Source organism: Dermacentor variabilis, chromosome 1, assembly GCF_050947875.1.
Source record: "Dermacentor variabilis isolate Ectoservices chromosome 1, ASM5094787v1, whole genome shotgun sequence".
Lineage (NCBI taxonomy): Eukaryota > Metazoa > Arthropoda > Arachnida > Ixodida > Ixodidae > Dermacentor > Dermacentor variabilis.
Window position 1 is genome coordinate 205936373 of NC_134568.1, and position 14808 is coordinate 205951180.

Sequence of the window (14808 nt, forward strand, 5' to 3'; positions counted from 1 at the left end):
CTCATCGTGCTTCCTGTTTAAGCAGGCGCCAGCTACACCTCGCCAGGAAATGAGTGCTGATCTCGCGCTCGCGATACATGATGCGGGTGTCATGGTCTAAGAAGTCCAGACCATTGAAATTCAGTGTCAGAAACAACCACTGCAGTGCCTGCTATCGGCATGCTGGCTGTATCAACAATTGATGACGTAGCGGACAATTTTACTTGCAGAAAATTGTCACTCGTGCGTCGCGCTAGCGGCGACTTGACCACACGAAAAATGTATTCTGAACTCGTGAACAGGAGGGCGGACATGTAATGTGAGAGAGAACAGACAGAAGTGCTGGTATGAGGAAACTGCGCATCTGATTTCCAAAGAAGTTGAGCACGAGTTTCTCGAGCTGAAGTTCAGGGCGCCGAAGTGAGGGCGTGCCATAACGTGACGCCGAGTGGATGACAGAGACGACATAGTGGCCGATGAACAGTCCTTAATTGCGGACGTGTTCCGCGAAGCTAGCTCAAAAGAAGCGAGAGCGCCAGAGTCTGAGTGAACAGCCTGAACTGCTTAGTGAACAGCCCCGTCTCCGTCTACTTCCGTGGGGCGTGCGTCTTGGCCGTGCCGAACGGTAGCCGACGAAGGTGGGGCTCTCCAAGGCGCGCTTCTGCGCGCGCCCAGCGCGTTTCAGAGGCTGCAGTTCACCTTCGGTAGAACATAGAACCGTATCTCCTCCTATGCCACATGATCCTACATTCTTAGTACGTCAGTGAAAAGCAGGCGTCATCTTGGCATTTGAATTACCCTCTCTCTACAACCATTTCTGCATGCACCATTCTCATGACAAGTAAAAGCGCTGCCACGGAAAAAACGGGAGGTAATTCTGAGACCGATTTGGAGAGTGCATTGAAAATGTTGACGTTCCAAATTATTTAGAAGTAACTATTGCAGAGAATGCGATCACTTTCTGCCGCAACATCCACTTGTTGTTCGCTCCACCCTCTTCGTCTGCTGAACATTTGGACAGCTCATCTTGAAACACTTAATTTTAGTATCCTAAAGCTTTAAATTTTGTGAAATTGTCAGCACGCGTTAACTCTTTTTCTGAATTTCGCTCAGGTATTTATACAAGTTGAAAATAAGCAGTTTAGGTCTCTAGGTGCTCTGTTTTTTCACCTCTCGTATGTTTCCAATTATTAGATGAGGAGCGCTGTGTGAGAATGGTGTATTCATAATGCACGAGCAACAGTAATGCATGCGGTCGCACGCCGAGGACACAGAAAATATTGAATTTGCAGATTTAAATACTGGCTGGCATTTTCTTTCTTTTTTTGCGACTTTGCCACCTTTGTTTAAACATACAAGTAGCTACACAACTGTGACAGAAATTAATCAACAACAGTAGTTTTTTTTTATACTTCCGAGTAATATTATTCAAACAGGACACGTAACAAAGACAGGAGACCCTACCTGCACAGTGGGCGTTGTGTCTGCCGGTGCCTCGAAGAGGATGGTCAGCTTAGGACACTCCAGGTATTTTTTGTCCAAGTCAGTGCTTTGGATGACGGCGTACTGCGCTCGGAAGAGGACCAAACAGTCTGAAAAAGAAAAGTCAGTACAGGAAAATGTTTAGTGACTGTCTTTTAGTTAAGTGAGCACTAGACAATACGCAGCGTCACTATTGCATACTGATTCCTTTTATGAAGCTTTTTGGTCGTTAACCAGCATCACACAAGTAAATATAATGTGACAATTTTGAATGACTCTTTTCTCACCCTCCTGTCCTGAATATGTGTCCAGGAGCGTGAGGTACGGTAAAGCAGCTTCAACTCTTCCGACGACAAGCTCAGATAGATTAGTTCTGACGGTGGCGAGAGTTAAAGGAGCGCTGACACGACATTTTCTACTTTAAATTTCTTGCATTAAGTGAAGGCTCGGGACCGGGAAACCCGAGAAAGAGTACTGGCAAGCATATGAGGGGCCGAAATAATTTATCATATAGTTTTGAACTAACCGTTCCGGTATCGTTCACCACAAGGTGTATGTGACGTGACGTCGTGACGCAGACGGTGATCACGTGGGTGCAGCACATCGTGACACCTTGATACTCGCTCCGGATACCTTGGTCGTCTCCTATGTTGCCACACATTGCGCGGTACTCATTGTAGCGGTTGCCGTATCAAGGAACGAGGGCAGTTTGTTCCGTCAATTAACTTTTGGGGCAACTGGTGCCGTGGCCCACCGGGCGCGCAATCACGCGGCACTTCTCGTGTTTCGCACGTTACAAGTCGCGGCAAAAAATAGTTACGCAGGACATAGCGCGCTGAAAACGATTAAATGGAGCGTTTTTAGGACACAATAACAGATTTCCTATCAGAAGTAACGCGCTTAATTCGTAAATATGAACTTGGTAAAATTACTTTCTCTGATTTGCCGGGAATTAGCAGAAAAACTTATCCCAGCGGCGGAAGAGAACTAATGAGCAAACCTAACAGGTTCCATAGCAGCATATCGTACAATTTCATTTTTCACTCAGTTTGCTAACGTTAACTGAGACAATCCTTGTATATATAGTTTTATTTATTTCATTTTATGTTTACCTTATTTGCCCTTTCTCAATGACTGGCACATACCCGTGCTTCTGTAATATTCCGTTGATTCCGTCGAGCGGGAGCCGCCATGATTGCAGCTGATGATCCCCCGTCCCGCCCCCGCTCGATGGGATGGATGATAAGAAATGAAATGTGTTGTAAAGGATGAATACTTAGACTACGGCACCTTAACTTGGAATCAGAAAAAAGAAATCAAGCCCGTTTTTCTCTTTGTGGTTGCACACGTTTAGCTATCTTAAAACAATTGTTCCCTTCGAAACTGTTGCGAAAGCTGTTTTAGATGTTCCTATTTTGTTTATTAAAATTAGTAGCGACGGTTGGAAATACTACTATCAGCAACTGATTTACTTCCTGTGGTGTTAACGGTGTTCATAACCTTTCAAATCTTGCAGCAATGTGCAGCGTGCACGTTGAAAAGCGCGCATACAGTCCTTTGGAGCCTGTGAAGCGTGCTTCACCTCAGCAAGGCATTGATAGTGGGAAAACATCGCACATGCGTAAAGCTCCAACTGTAAAGCGTGCTTTGCTCAATAAGCGTATTGCCGTGACAAAGACGAACCTAAGTGCACGCCACGTAAGCTCGGTTAAGCGCGGAGCTGCGGTTTACTTGAATTTGATCAAATGATTTTTATCCCCAGTGCTCTCACGCGAAAATAAATGTACCAGTCATGAATATTTCAAATGAATTTGTGTGATGAAAGAAACATTATTCACATCTGATGGCATGCATGTATCATTTTACCATCGAAATCTGACAAACCCATGACAAACCGAACCAGGTCAAGGTCCTGCAGTGTGTGGCCGCTTATCCCGCCACTTCGCACTTAATGTACACGGATTCTTGCATCCGGTTCGCGGACTGGCGGTTCATCCATAGGGTTAGGCTCAACCTCATTCACTTTCTCCGGGTTTCCTGGACTTCTATGTATCTTTCTTTTTCATTCCCTTTTTTTTCTTGTCACTCTCGCTGTTCTGTTTGTCCTCAACATTCGAATAAAATCTGTTCTTATCAGCCTAATATCTGATACGGGTTGTATTTGAACCCGATATATTAAACTTATTTTTGCAAGTTGGCGGAGTACCTGAAGTCTGCTTCACCTCCGCCGCGGCTCGGCCCACTATTGCACTATCTTTGAAATCGGCCCACAGTTTTTGGTCTACGGACATCGATCCACTGGAAATAGCCATATACAGCTTCGCTGTAAAAAGAAACCAAGGAGCAGGCTGGCAACTGCCACCGGAACGAGCACAACGCCTGCCTACTCTTATTCCCGGCACAGCATCCTACAAAGGGCTAGCACATCTTGATGCTTCGAGTATACCGCCTGAAGGGCACGGAGAGCCTGCGTAACTAATATATCGCGTCTGTTGAATCGCTATGTTTGCACACAGCCTGCTCAATCTCCCCATGTTGGCTAAGCTGTACAAGTAGCGAGGAGGCGCTCATCATTCCAACACCGGTGCATATTCGTATAGAACGCTGTCGGCATGGCAGTCAATAAATAGAACGAGGTATTTAGCCGCAGGCGGATTCGCTGTGCTGAGAAAGATCGCTATTTTGGGTGCTCCTGGCTTAGAATTTGTGTTGATGCGGACAGGTCAATACATGGATTACGTGGAAGGTGGCTAAGTGCCCTCATGGGGTTCCTTTCCGAAGGCGGTAACCAGTGGTCAAATAAATGTCAATCACAGGTCATGAAGAAAACGAGAACACGGTGAAAGCAGGAGCCAACGTTTCGACAAGCGGATTTATTTATTTCGAGGAGACATATCCTTATGGTTATCACAGGTTATAGCATTCTTGGCAGCCTCTTCGAAATCTTTTGCGAGGCAGGAAATGAAAGACTGTCTTTGGCTCATGCTTGAGATCATGGCTTACCCTTCAGTTGGCCGGGAGTTTTTCATGGCTCAATATTACCTAATAAAGCGCAGGGAATAAAGAATGTGTCTTCAGTCTGTTTCCTAAAGTACATAAGCGTTGTTAGTACGTGTTTGGAGCAAGAAGCTCGTTCCTTGCCGCTGAAGTATCGTCTGGGAGTAACGCGCTCTTGACTTGCACGAATGCGAGACGCTCGAAATGTGTACATTTTATGGTGGCACAAACAGAAAACTACATTAGGTGCTCCTACAGTATAGACAAAAAAGAAGAAAGAAAAAAAAAACACGCACACCAACGTGACGGTTAAGCAAGCTGCCGCTTCTGCATGACATTTGTTTGTTCGTTTTGCTTCCTTGATATTATGTGTAAACACTCTCTCTGTCTGGAGAGGAGGCCGAACTTTTTTCTCAGAGTTTCTTATACTTTCTCTCTACGAAAATATGGCTGCGTCACAATGCGGAATCAGAAGTTAGCAGAAATGCTAGCACATCAGCCAACAAAATAGACTGGCTTGCCTGTTAGGGTACAGTAGGTGTCAGTAATACGCCTTATATTTCTGACAACTCGTAGATCGCGAGCTCGAGAAATTTTTTTTACAGTGAAGCTGTTTACCTCTAGCCCCCGTATGCATCCCCCGCGTGCGTTACCAGAGAAGCTACACTAGCGGCTTGCGTCCGTATCGTGGACAGGAATGCTCGCGCAGATGACCATCTGGGGGAGAGGGGGAAAGTATGTGGCGATGGCGCCTGTGCACGTGGTCTGCGCTTCTGTGGTTACAACGTCACGCGCGTCGGAGGTGCCGGTGCTACAGCAATGGAGACGGGTAGGCGAGAGCGAGAAAGAGTGTGGCGACGGCGCTGCAGCAATGGAGAGGGGTAGGGAAGAGGAGGAAAGAGTGTGTCCACAGCGCTGAAGCAATGGAGACGGGTAGGGTAGAGGGGGAAATAGTGTGGCAACGGCGCTGCAGCAATGGAGACGAGTAGGGTAGAGGGGAAGAGCATTTGCTGACGGCGCTACAGCAATGGAGACGGGCTGGGGAGAGGGGGAGCGAGTGTGGTGGCGGCGCTGCAGCAATGGAGGCGGATAGGGGACAGGGGGAAAGCGTTTGCTGACGGCGCTGCCGCAATGGAGACGGGTTGAGGAGGAGGGGGCGAGTGTGGCGACGGCGCTGCAGCAATGGAAACGGGCAGGAGAGAGGGGAATAGTGTGGCAACGGCACTGAAGCAATGGAGACGGGTAGGGGATAGGGCGAAAGCGTGTTGGCGACGGCGCTGCCGCAATGGAGAGGGGTAGGGGAGAGGAGGAAAGATTCTGGCGACAGCGCTGGACCAATGGAGACAGATAGGGGAGAGGGGACAGCGTTTGCCGACGGCGCTGCAGCAATGGAAACGGGTAGGACAGAGGGGGAATAGCGTGGCGACGGCACTGGAGACGGGTAGGGGAGAGGAGGAGCGAGTGTGGCGACGGCGCTGCAGCAATGGAAACGTGTAGGGGAGAGGAGGAAATAGTGTGACAACAGAGCCTGTGCACGTGGCCTGTGCGTCTGCGGTTATAACGTCACGGGTATCGGAGGTGCCCGCGCGGCCGCAGCAGCGGTTGCATGGGAGGTGCGCCGACCGCCGCGGTGCTTATCTCGGCGTAGTGTGGTTCCGTATGAAAAAAATGTATAATTTCCTAATGTATGCAGCTCATGAATACAGCCCATATATGCAGCCTAAACAGCTTCGCTGGGAATCCGTCTCCATATGAATGTTGCGGCCCCACGATTTTTTTTTCTTTAAACAGTGGGCACCGTTCCCTCCATCACTAGAATCGCCGACTAAAGAATAAATGACGTTATCTCACTCGGCTGTTCGAGGCTAAGTTTTGGATACTCGAGGCTAAGGGGGTGCTGAGCGGAATAGATATTCAAACGTGTGCACTGAATTTCTCCTCCTCGCTCATGAACAGCGCTCGCTGACGTCTTTGTGGGTGCTCGTGTGCGGGCGACACGTCTTGGATGGCGAGCGCACTTTCGGCGGCCGTGATTGCGTGCCGTGGGCAGCGGTGCGTGCGTGGGGGGCACTGGCGGCCGGAAGCGCGCCGCGATGACGGATCGCCTTTCGCCTCGTCATCGACCAAGGCAGGTCCGCAGCCTGCGAGGCTAAACGCTGCATGGCATTGGAAGCTCCCTTGCCCTTGTCGATGCGACAAAGCGCCGCGCAATGACGGCGATGTGCTAGTGCAGAGACTTCGAGATTCATTCGACGACCGCACTACAGAGGCACTAAAGAAACGTCGCAGGGCCACGACACCAGGCCTGCGTCCTGCTACGTTTCTGTCGGCCGTCCTCCGTCTCACAGCTGCTAGGATAACCAAACATGATGCAAACGTTTCGACTATGACTGAATAGCATATGTGTTGAGCTGGGAGTGGACACTAATGTGTTATCGAAATATTACGTGAACTGCCTATGGCTCACTTTAAGCCCAAATAGTAGAGCTTGCTTTACAATACCGAGTTCTGGTGGCTTGATTTGTTAAATAAATTCTGCAGTTTTACATACCAAAACCATCATCTGATAATGAGGCAGGCCGTAGCGGGAGACTCCAGATTAATTTTGCCACCTGGCGTTCTTTAAGATGAACCTAAGTACACGAGCATTTTCGGATTTTTTCCAATCGAAATGCGGCCGCAGGGACCAGGATGAAGCCCGCGACCTCAAGCTGAGCAGCACGACGCCATAGCCACAAAGCTAGCATGGCGGGTGGCATTATGTGGCATTGAGGTGACCTTCTGGGCATAGCGAAAACGTGGACACTGTCTGTAAAATACGAATTGTACTCAGTTACGCCATAAAAAAGCAGGATATCATGGTGGTGAAGTGGTTGGCGGCTGGTTCTGAAAGTCATCCCACCCATTGGCAACGCTTGAAAAAAGTGCTTAAGGACTTAAGGTACATTGTCACTAGTACCAAAGGCACCAAACTGGACATCATTAATCGACGAATACGCGAGATAAGGGGCCTCAAACATTTGGCCTGTGTAACTCCATTTGCAGCTCCCCTGGCTTTCGGGGTTACTAAAGCCTTCGCTTCTCGACTCATACTTTGCTCAAACTTTATGGTTATGAAAACCAGAAAAAAAAAACATGTCTGGCCCTGCGACATATCATCTATACGGCCCGATTGCTACATTTTCATTCCAGTGAAGAACCAGGAGTGGCACAGGCTGTAGGCTACCATTAAGATACTCCTAGTTTTATTGCAGCGATATCAAGAAGATGTTGGCGTATTGAACGCATGGCAATGATCTCTGAGAAAAAGCGAATTAGAGAGAACACATGCATATGTAGAGCGTATTGCGCACTCGTCCAGAGAGCAGGCGCTCTATGCTCCGAAGTGTGTGTCGTGCCATCTAGTCGGGCCACTGAGCCGAGAGCATCTAGAACGCAATCCACATGCTCTCGTTCTTAAAATAATAGCGGGTAGTCTTTAGCGGGTGACCTGCCTTCACAAATATTAAGTTCATCATCAGCATCAGCCGCACCCTTCCTTACAGAGCGAAAAGTTCGTCGTGGACCTTGTTACTGAAGCCAGTTCTGCCTGATTGCAGGATTATGCTTGCCGCACATTTCGTTGCGCAGCAAAAACGGGTGCTGTTTTGTGATACAGGCTCCACGAAGTAAAAAGTCACGCCTTCAGTGCTCGGCTTGTCTGAGCATTTAAGGTTGAAGAGTATTGAAAGGCCCGCCAAACATAGGGAGGGACCGTTGATAAATGGGAGCCGTGCAAGGAAAACTGCAGAGCAAGATGTGGAAGCTCCGACGGCCTGCTCACTTGTCGGCTTATGCTCAAAGAAGGCTGTGTCAAGCCTGGGGCCCATAGTAGGCAATGCAAACACGTGAGTGACTGCTCCGCTCCCGCGCTCTATAGGCAAGTGACCTACAGGTGCAAATACTAGTAGTACAGCACAGAGGCCACGTTATGTTCAAAGTGTAATGTTTTGCGAGAAAGCAATACAAGCACCATAATATTGAAAAGGTTGCCACGGTGACAAAGTGTTAAAAGTATGCAGTGGTCAGAAAATGAATGCACAGAAATGCACCGGTGTTTTCACCGAGGTGTAAATAATCGCATTTAATAAACTCGTGCATGTAAGGCGCGCCTATAAAAGTGTTTCCACGAGTCAGTGGCCTCAATTGCCCCTGTCACAAAAGTTCGTCTTTGAAATTTTAGTTTGATAAATTTTCCGCATTTCTTGGCAAATGAGGGACAGCTCACCACAACCTCCCAGACTGTTGAACGTTAATAGCTCTGTCATTTGTTATTGAATAGTTTATACGAATGTACTTCGAAATATTGGCAAATTATTGTCACCGGCTTCTCCACAAATGGCAAATTATTCAATGATGGTTGCCGCACTAAAGCGTCTTGAAGCTTCAGTTTCGGAACACAATACAAGGATAGAAAAGCACGATGTATGTGTAAACGATAATCTCTAATCAGCGCCGACCCGTAATTAGAAGCTAAGTGTTTTGCGCATAGAACTAACGCCATCTAATGAGCACCTTTCTTGGATGTATAAAATGAGGTCTAGAAAGGCTGCATTCCCATTTGTTCTGCCCGTTCTAAGTCAGTAAACTGCAGCCTAGTCCACCTCTGCCTTATAAATGCACTTAAACAAAATCACATTTTTTTATTGATCATGTGCGCACGTGTATAAAAAAGCCTCCAGTTCTCAGATAGCAAGATAGCAGTTTGCATGTTGCTCTGACTGCCTGCTATACCCCTGTTACACGGGCGACTTTATCCGCGGTTAACGTAACCGCGGTTATCGCTAAACGCGGTTAGCGCGGTTACCCGGCAAGCGAAACAGCGGTTAGGCCGCTAACCGCGGTTGACCGCCAACCGAGCTTGGCAACCTCGGTTAAGTGTAACCGGCGTTTCAAAAACGGGCAAAATGGCGGACGGTACTTCTCTCGGGTGCAGTGCTGGCGCTTCCCAGATATCTTCCACAAACGTATCATTTGGCCTGGCGCGACAACTGAGGCACTGATACCCATTCGGGAAGACAATCTGGCCGCTCTGCGCTCAAGTAGTCTAAACGCGCGCCTCTACACAGAGACGACGGCTACGCACGAATTTCAAAATTTAAGAACAGCGCCATCAAAGTGAGACACACACAAACGCTGCGTGTTTGCGTGCGTTTCACTTTCTTGTCCAGTTTGATGGCGCTGCTTTTAAACCAATAACTTCAGTATTTTTAGCATGTACTTTTTTGTGATAATTTGTGCAATGTGAAATCGCAGTGTTCATACATCAACACCTGAAAGCACTGCCTTTTCTTCCTTTTATATTCTTTTTTTTTGTAAATGCAAGCGCATAGTTCCAAAGTGCATTCGCTTAAAGTTGAACTCCTTTTAATTATGTAACCAATGTTTGTTAGTTGAAACATTCATTTGTTCATTAAGAATATTTTTTTACCTTCTAGGTCAGTGGACTTAATTTTATTTTATAATTACACATTTGTGACCCTCAATTCTGACTTTTTATATATTTGTATGCCCACCAGGCACGCTCACAACTGAAAGCAGGAGTATCGAAAATAAATAACCTGCACGTGCAAAACGCAGTCTTACACGTTAAAACTCTCAAATATGACAATTGTTTTGCTGACAAATAACATCTTTGTACCACTTTAATGACATTTCTAATTAAACTTATTCAAAATGAAGCCTGTACGCAAGAGATCACGTGACGCAGCATCAGACCATAAACCGGGATCGGGATAGCCCATGTTACTCTGGCGGACTACGGTTCGTGTTAACCACGGTTGAACGAGTTAACCACGGTTAAGTTTAACCGCGGTTAAGCTACCCGTGTAACTAGGGTATTAGTGTCTGTCGCGGAAGGAATCGGAAGAAAAGTTAAATTAGAGTAGAAAGAAAAAAAAAGAAAAGAAAAAAAGACAAGCTGTCACTTCGCATTTTCATGGGAATCGCCCACATCCTAAAGATGGCATAGGGCACTAATGCCAAGGTGATTATTTCGGCACCTCTCATATTGGGTGCTTCGTATTGCAAAAATAGTTTAGCAAAAAATTAAGCATCGCAGGCATCGTAACATTAAAGTGGCATGTGCATATGGGGTAGCATATGACATTTCGCTATCCCGCGGCAAGTGGTAGTTACACTGCGCAAACTAGGTGGAGCGTTAGCAATGGGCTAAGTAAGCACGAGGGAAATCTCAGATAGAAAGGAAACAAGAAAATAGATTAGTCACTGCTAGCAGTATGGCTCAAATTTTAAGCGCACGATGATTTTTCACAGGCACTGCAATAAGTTGACTGGGAAAATCATTGAAGCAATTGAGATTTGTCGCTTAAGCTCTTCATCGTAACGCATGATGTCACTGCCGCTACCCATTAAGAAGTTAAGGCATCTCGGCCTGAACGGTGGGAGTGGTATGACATTGTAACGCAATCGTTTCATTTCGTTTATTCTTCTCGTATTTATACGTGTGGGTTTCTTAATGAAGAAGTTGTCGGAAACAACGCTATGTGCTTCTTCTTCTCCATGGTACTTTTCTTGTGTTGCGGTGTTCAAAATTCGTAACGTGCAACCAATAAGCCCAAATTCGGACGTTATCGAACCATGAAGGATTTTTTTTCCATTCGCTATTATCTATGGGGGTTATCGAAAAAAGAATAAAATCTTGCATTGAAATTTCCCGTTCAATACACTGAACTGGCCCCTTTCGTTATCACATAGCATATGAAATAAAGAACAATGAATATTGCTCTTACTACCACCCTCGTTCAAGTACAAGGGTTGTCCTGTATAAATTTGCTGCTTTGGCTAAAGCACTTGAACGAGGCTATTTTACTTTCAGAGTGGACTTTCATCTTCCAGACTTTCATTGCACGCAGCAGCATCCGTGCTACGGAGAGACACGGGCAGTGAACACAGAAGTAACACATTTTATAAATTTCCTTACCCTAACCTAACCTTAAATGAATCAGAAAAATGGAATTAGGTCTTAGTCTTTTTTTTTTTTGGACAGGCCAGACAATGTTTTGTCTATTACACTCATAGTCGGCTTAAGTGATCCCAAAGCCATTCTTCGTGAAATGATTCTGGAACGTGAAGAAAAATAATGATAGCACCCGACGGCGAACCTATAATTATGCCAAGGCTAACTATAAAAAAAATCAGGTGATTATGAGTTATGCCGTCGTCCTTGAAACGCTTGCCGAATGTTATAATGCAAATGTTATGCTTATAATTAGCAAAAACATATTGCAACTATGCGTCCGTTTTTTTGTTATTGCCGGGATGTTAACAAACAGGACAAACGAAAAAAAAAATCACCGTAGTTCAGTAAAAAAAAATTCCAAAGACTCATGCAGAAGGAACTAAGGGCCCCTACTGCGCGTTGTAAAGGAATAGGTGACCTGAAAGGCTCAGCAAACTTAAAGCAACAACCGCTGAATGAAATCTCGTCCGTTCTCCAATATTTGCACCTTCTCATCAAAGACAACTGAAAAGCCTTCTTCAACTACATTTAAAAAAAAAAGCAGAAAGCATAATGCCTCTGCTTGCTCTTTCGCAAATGACGGCGTCATTATTCATAACACTGCGGACAAAGCATATCTTTTTAATAGCATTTCAACACTGTCTTTTCCTCCCCAGCTGTCCTAGATGATTAATAGGCAGAGATAACTTGGACTTTACCAACAGATATGGCAAAAAATTTTAATTATTGCCCGCGGCATACAAATCTTCTTTGATGGCTTCAATACCTCAAAAGAATCTTGGTCCAGGTGAACTACCGAATGCCTTTCTTAGGTCTTGCAGATGTACTGTCTCACTACGCTTAAATGTAATTGTTGGGAAATCACAATAGGACGGCTCTCTTACAGATGAGTGAGAATAGCGTATATGTGAACCACGGTATGGTGACCCCAATACATAAATCTCCTCCCCCTAACGTCGCTAGCAATCACCGTTCAATATTGCTAACATGTGCGGTGCAAACTTCTACAGCGCATATTCATGTCCACAGTTAAGTACAAACTCTTTCCAACATAGGCTTCGAAGGGATTTGTTTTGTATTATCCAGCCGATAGAAGTGACGCATGAATTAGCTGCAGCGCAAGATGACCGTTGTTCCGTATACATCATCCTATTAGTTTTTCCTTGACCTACGATGTGTACTTGGCTCATGGACTAGCGACAACTGTGCATCCCGACCCGAACAACGAAGAGACTTTTAACCTTTCTAAGAGACCAGGCCTGTATTTAGAAAAAGCTATTGCGCTGTAAATGTTCGTAAGAGTAAATTAGAGTCAATCCTGATGCTGGACATATTATTAGCGGAGGCGACCGGCCAATGGCAAATATCACTTACGAAAGAAAAGCTTCGTGAATTCGGCTCCAGGGCCCCTATTCAGCAGTATTCACAAAACAACACAAAAGTCGTGCAATAGCGACAGCGAGCACGTTATCCGCGAAGGTCGCCGACCAATCTTGAAGCGTTTTCACGAACAATAACCTTTGCGAATTTGGCCCCCGGAGTCATTTTCACACAGCTTTTCTTTCGTAAGACATATTTGTCGTTGGCTGGCTACCTTCGCTAATAATATGTCGAGCATCAGGATTGGCGGGAATTTTTTTCTTCGAACAATTCTAGCGCAAGAACAGTTTGTTAATATGGGTCCCGCGCCTGCATTCTCAAAAAGAGCGGGAAAGCGTGGGCACGCGCGCCGCTTTTCGTTAGGCCACGCGCGCATCAATGGGACGCGCGAATCGGGAATTTTAACGCTGTATTTCGCGCGCGACATGTGGCATACCAACAAGTATGCATATAAAAGCGAGAGCATGCCAGTATCTTCCAATCGTCTCTCGTGGCCGCTTGCGCTTCGAGACGCCGTGTTAGGCTTTTAAAGCTATGTTGTCGCTGATTTTGAAATATTAAGTTGATTATTAGAACAGAAAATGAAGGTCCGAGTTTCAGTTCTTGAGCTTCGCGCCGAAGGAAGGAAGGAAATCAACTTTATTCAAGGTCCTGCACACCACGAGAGCTTTGGGCTCTCATGGAGTAGGCATTTCCCACGATGGAACCGGGAGGTTGAGTTTCCTGGCGGCATCGTGTACTTGCTGGACGGCCCAGAGTTGAGGAGCGAATCCTCAACACCGGCACGTCACTGTCACATCACGGATCTCAAAGTACGTTCTCGTATTTGGGCCACTTTGGCTCAGCAAAAGGTCCCAAAACTCACCACGCACAGTCTTTTGGTCCTGTAGGGCACAATGTTGTCTGTCTCTACTGCTAAAGAATTAGCTAGGCGCTAGAAGATGCTGTGAAAATCCTTGACGTCACAGTGAGCTGGTGCGGCAATTTCAAGGCGCTGTCGGCACCCGTCGTTCGTTATTGCGCTTTTTCTGGCTTACCAAGCGTCTTATCGTGGTAAGAGTGGTGCTTTTGATATTGTAGATGGGTAATTTACTGATACAGAAGAAATCATTTTTTCCCTTTAGTGTCACTTTAAAGCACAGCACGACGTCAGTCATTGAATTCGCCTACGTCGTGTGCACCCCTTTCGATGCTACAGATGGATTTATAATTGAGAAGGTTCTGCACAAGTGAGCGCGATATTCGCCGCGAAATATACATGAACGAAGCCCATATACGGCGAACTCAAGGGAGAACACGGGGAAGGGGGGGGGGGAGATGAAAATTCAAGACGATCAGCAAAACAAGGAGAAAGTAAAAGCGGGAGTCAACGCTTCGACAAGTTGACCACGGCGAAAGTTGTGCGCGGACGGCCAGGAATCACTGGAGATGGAAATCGAATCATTAAATTACCAAACCAAAGACTACAACTTAGTGTTTTATAATCAACGTTCTCCGGCCCGTAGCCTGTTGCCTTCACAACGTGTGCTGACAGTAGTCCTGCAAACAGAGGCGCCGGCGAGGCGCTCAACGGTTTCGAGCGCTTTCAGCGGTGCTTGTGTCGTAGGCTGTGCGAGGGTAAGTTGCACGATGAACGTTCGCGCTTCCGAAGAAGTTTGGTGAAACTGGATTTGATTCACACTTCGTTTGTGCAACTGTATACACATTTTTATGCAACTGTATAACATTCTTATGGGTGTTAAAAGAGGTGTTTTCGTCATTTACACCCATGCCTACACCCTTTCAGCACCCTTTCCGGCCAAAACACCCTATTATAAGGGTGTACCCACACATAAGGTGTGACTTTGCTCGAAGAAAGGTGTTAAATCGACGACTGAAGGGTGGTGAACGCATTGATGCATATATCTGGGTAACGTGTACAAGTCTCCGCATTGATCAATGTGTTTATG

At 46.3% G+C, this 14808-nt stretch overlaps 1 protein-coding gene and 1 non-coding gene across 2 annotated transcripts in view; one reads left to right on the plus strand and one right to left on the minus strand.

The window, feature by feature from the left end:
- LOC142559151 (uncharacterized) overlaps nucleotides 1-14808 on the minus strand; it is a 282617-nt gene that overhangs the window by 185724 nt on the left and 82085 nt on the right. The window contains exon 3 of the mRNA XM_075670830.1: nucleotides 1444-1571. Coding sequence (XP_075526945.1) covers nucleotides 1444-1571 — 128 coding nt within the window. The remainder of the gene's footprint in view (nucleotides 1-1443; nucleotides 1572-14808) is intronic.
- Nucleotides 3549-3737, plus strand: LOC142567632 (U2 spliceosomal RNA). Its single transcript, XR_012825195.1, has one exon. It is a non-coding gene; the product is annotated as a U2 spliceosomal RNA (small nuclear RNA).